This window comes from Octodon degus, unplaced genomic scaffold, assembly GCF_000260255.1.
Source record: "Octodon degus isolate 3935 unplaced genomic scaffold, OctDeg1.0 scaffold00037, whole genome shotgun sequence".
Classification (NCBI taxonomy): Eukaryota; Metazoa; Chordata; class Mammalia; order Rodentia; family Octodontidae; genus Octodon; species Octodon degus.
In genome coordinates, this window is record NW_004524613.1 from 2,216,631 (window position 1) to 2,220,565 (window position 3,935).

The following is a 3,935-nucleotide window of genomic DNA, read 5'->3' on the forward strand; positions in this document are numbered from 1 at the left end:
GTTTTGTTTAGTCCTGTCCGAGATGGGTATTCTATTGGCATCTAAATACTACAGGTGCTTGAATTCAGCCAAACAATCCAACACAATCCAGCAGTCCACAATAGTAGTGGGTTATCCGCAGAAGTTGTTGACTTGAGCCTTTTACAGCTCAGCATATTAATATGGCTTTACTTTAGCTGTTTTTTTTTTTTTTTTTTTTTTTTCTTTTGCGGAACCAGGGATTGAACTCAGGCCCTTGCACTTGCCAGGGAAGCGCTTATTCCACTGAGCCATCTCCCCGGCCCCTTTTAGCTGTTTTTTTTGGCTTTACTTTATATACCTCATTTTTATACATTTTTGCTGTATGGTTAAGACCAAGATAAAGCAAGACCTATAACAAGAAATGTAACTTTTGTATCTGATAAGGTCAGTCAAGTACCCTCAGGATTTATCCTGTAACCCCGTACTGCACTTTGTAGATCTTTTGTCGGTGTCAGTCATGTGGATGAGTCACGGCCATTGCTTGACCAATTTGCTCTCTATAAAAGCCTGAGAGAATGTTTTCTCTCCATGTAACTCTCCTTAAGCACACTATACATCATCAATCACATTCTTCTGTGACTCCATAATCTCCTTGATCAGAAAATTTGGGGCACAACTGAGTTACATGATGTTATAGTACAGGTTCTTCTGTCATGAGTCTTCACTGACTTTGAAAGGCTAGGGCCAAAATGCTGGCTGTCCTTGCAGCCCTTCCTTTTCTCCAATATTTGATCTACAAACTTAGGTTGCTAACCCTCCAGAAGAGAAGCTTATTATTACCCCGCAACATATGCAGTTTGGTTTATCCTATCGGTCTAAATATCAAACGTCTTAGACATAATATAGAACAGGTATTTTCCATCAAGTATTGATGTGTTGAACTTTAAGTCCTTACAGAATATGAAAAAATAATAATTTTTTAAAAATAGGAATAAACACATATTTTTACACAGAAATTTAGAAATCTAACATATACAGCATTGTAGCAGGACAGTCCTGTGATATTTTTTCTTTTTCTTGTCTTTTTTTCATTTATTACATTTTATTTATTTATTTATTTATTTATTTATTTATTTAGCGTAACCAGGGATTGAACTCAGGCCCTTGTGCTTGCCAGGGAAGCACTTACTCCACTGAGCCATCTCCCCGGCCCCGCCCCACCCTTTATTTAAAGAAAAAAAAAAAAAACAAAACCTTTTACTTGAGAGACAGTATGGTAATAATTGGTGAGTCATGATAAGAAGTACGTATTTAGAAGACCAGAATGAGAGGCATTCCAAGCGTGACCCTTCTATTACACATTGCTATCTTCCGTGCAGTTGCTTGATTCACAGGTATCAGCATATATAATTAGTCAAGGTGAGAATCCTATCAATTAACTGCTAGTTTCAAAAACCTGCTGGCGTTTCTCAGGATCATCAGGCAAAGGTTTTGAATCAGTTCAGGACAAGGACACAGCAAAACTGCATGACTAGACACTCTCAAAGAGGACTTCCAGAACTGCTTCACCATATGGCAGGAATGATGGGATATGTGTGTTTAGAGAGAGGGGGGATTTTTTTTTTTTTGTAGGGGAAATTGAATTCATGACTTTGCACTTAGCAGGCAGGCACTGGGCCACTGAGCTATGTCCCTGGCCCAACAGGGAGGACTCTGAGGGAGATTGAGGGCAATTTATTTACTACAATAAATTGTTTATTAAAGTTTTTGAACATTCACTGAAGTTTTGGCCACATCTAACATTTCACCAGTTGGTAGAACATGCACAGGCTGGGGAGACAGCTCAGCAGAATAAGTGCTTGCCTGGCAAGCGCAGGGTCCTGAGTTCAATCCCCAGTACCAGAAAAAATAAAAAAATAAATAATAAAAATAAATTTTTTTTTTTAATTTTAATTTTTGGTGGTGCTGGTGATTGAACCCAGGGCCTTGTACACGCAAGGCAAAAGCTCTGTTGCTGAGCACCTTCTCCATCCCCCTAAATAAAACTTTTATAATTCTATATATACTGATAGAGAAGGGGGAGGGGGAGGACAACTAAGAAAAGCCTCCTGTGTGCCACCCTTCCCGGGGAGCCCGACCCAATTGGCCCCCGCCCCATCCCACACTTCATACACAGGAGACGCTCACTAGGAATTTGCTGACCACCCAGGAGGGGGAGGCTGGGGTCCCCTGGGGCTGAGCCCTGGCCCTGGGCCCCGGAGAGGATGCATCTGAGGCCCCTTCCCACTCCACTTCCTGCAGTGTACCGGATCCAGTTCGGAGAGACCTTTGCAGAGATGAACCGGCGCTCCAATGAGTGGAAGACTGTGACGGGCTGTGTCTTCTTTTTCATGGGCATAACAGCTCTGCTGGTTTGGTGGCTGCGGGTCCACGGTGAGTGGCTATGCCTCGCCTGCAGCCTGGGCCATTTCTTGCTGGCCACTCTCTTCAGGGAATCATCCAGGGATTTGCGTGAAGAGTTAAGCTTGTTCTAAGTAGGTGCTTTAGACCACTGAGCCATCTCACCAGCCCTGCGTGAAGAGTTTTTAAAAGCCTCCAAAAAGGTGGAGAGTGGAAGGCAGAACGTAACTGCCTGGGTTGGAGTGCAGGATGTGTACCTCCCCGAGGCTCAGTTTCCTCATCTGTACAATGGGAATAACAATGCCCACACCTCAGGGTACTTATGAGAAGGCATAGGACAGTGCTTAGCATATAGTTAGAGGCAGTGTTTCACGGACTACTGTGTAGTGGCCATGTATTTTCCCATATACTGTTTTAGTTGCTGCAATAAGAATTCTCAACATACAAGAACTTAAACAGTTTATTCCTTTCTCATATATAAAGATATACTTCAGATAATATTGAATATTCCACAATTGATATTCCACAAAGCAAGCTCCTTTTAATATTATTTTTATTTCCAGACAAGGTTTTACCATGCAGCTTAGGCCGGCCTTTAACTGTGTAGCCCAGTCTAGGCTCAAACCAACAGCAGTCCTCCTGCCTCAGCCTCCAGAGTTTGAGGATTATAGGCATGTGCCATCATGCTGGTTTTTTTTTTTTTTTTAAAGGGAGTCTTGAATTGGTGATCCTTTTGCCTCAGTCTTTTGAATAGCTAGGATTATGGGCGTGTGCTAAAACAAAACAAGTCCCTCTCTAAGGTGCCTGTTTAGGCGGAGCAGAGCAGCCGGGTTCAATCCGTCCTACAGTGCCCACCCCGCCCAGGGGGCACGCTGAGAAGGGATTGAGACTGGGCGTGGTGGCGCACACCTGTAATCCCAGCGCTTGGGAGGCTGAAAACAGGAGGATCACTACGAGTCAGATCCACACTGTGAGACCCTGTCCAAAATACATTAAAAAAAAATCAAACAAAAAAAAACCCCTTCTTACCTTGCAGCTTCCATCTTAACATACAAGATGGCTGCTTATATGCTATTGGCGGACATAGTCACATGGCCTTGCCTAGCTACAAAGGAAGCTGGGAAATGTAGTCTTCGCTGGAAATCACATGTCCTCAAAATGGTTCTCAAAATGGCATCCCTGTAGAGACACTAACACCTAGGAACTTGTTAGAGATATATTCTTAGCCCCATTCTGGTTCTTCTAAGACAGATATTTGGGTTGTGGAACGCAGGAAATCTCTCTTTTTTTTAATACTGGCAGTGGAAACTCAAGAACTCAGAAATGCTAGACAGCTACTCTACCTGTGAGCCATGTCCACAGCCTACATATAATTTTCATTTTAACAGCCTTTTGGCTGATTCCAATGCTCACTCCATTTGAGAAGCACACCGTGGATAAAGAGGATACCAAGCAAGCTGGCCATGGCCCGCAGATGTATAATCCAAGCACTCTGGGAGGCTGATGCAAGAGGATCTCAAATGCTGGGTCAACCTGGTCGTTGACATAAGATCCTGTTTCAAAATAAAAGACAA

General features: G+C 43.0%; 1 protein-coding gene across 3 annotated transcripts in view; it reads left to right on the forward strand.

The window, feature by feature from the left end:
* The window catches only part of LOC101574098, a 9,602-nt gene that overhangs the window by 4,313 nt on the left and 1,354 nt on the right, over nucleotides 1-3,935 (forward strand). Inside the window, exons 4-5 of one of the 3 annotated variants that reach the window (XM_023714974.1) lie at nucleotides 2,263-2,475; nucleotides 2,541-2,974. In XM_023714974.1, coding sequence (XP_023570742.1) covers nucleotides 2,263-2,475; nucleotides 2,541-2,659 — 332 coding nt within the window. In that variant the 3' untranslated portion in view covers nucleotides 2,660-2,974. Of the gene's footprint in view, nucleotides 1-2,262; nucleotides 2,476-2,532; nucleotides 2,975-3,935 lie in introns of those variants that run through there. The other 2 variants (XM_023714972.1, XM_004630785.2) reach the window with 2 other exon arrangements.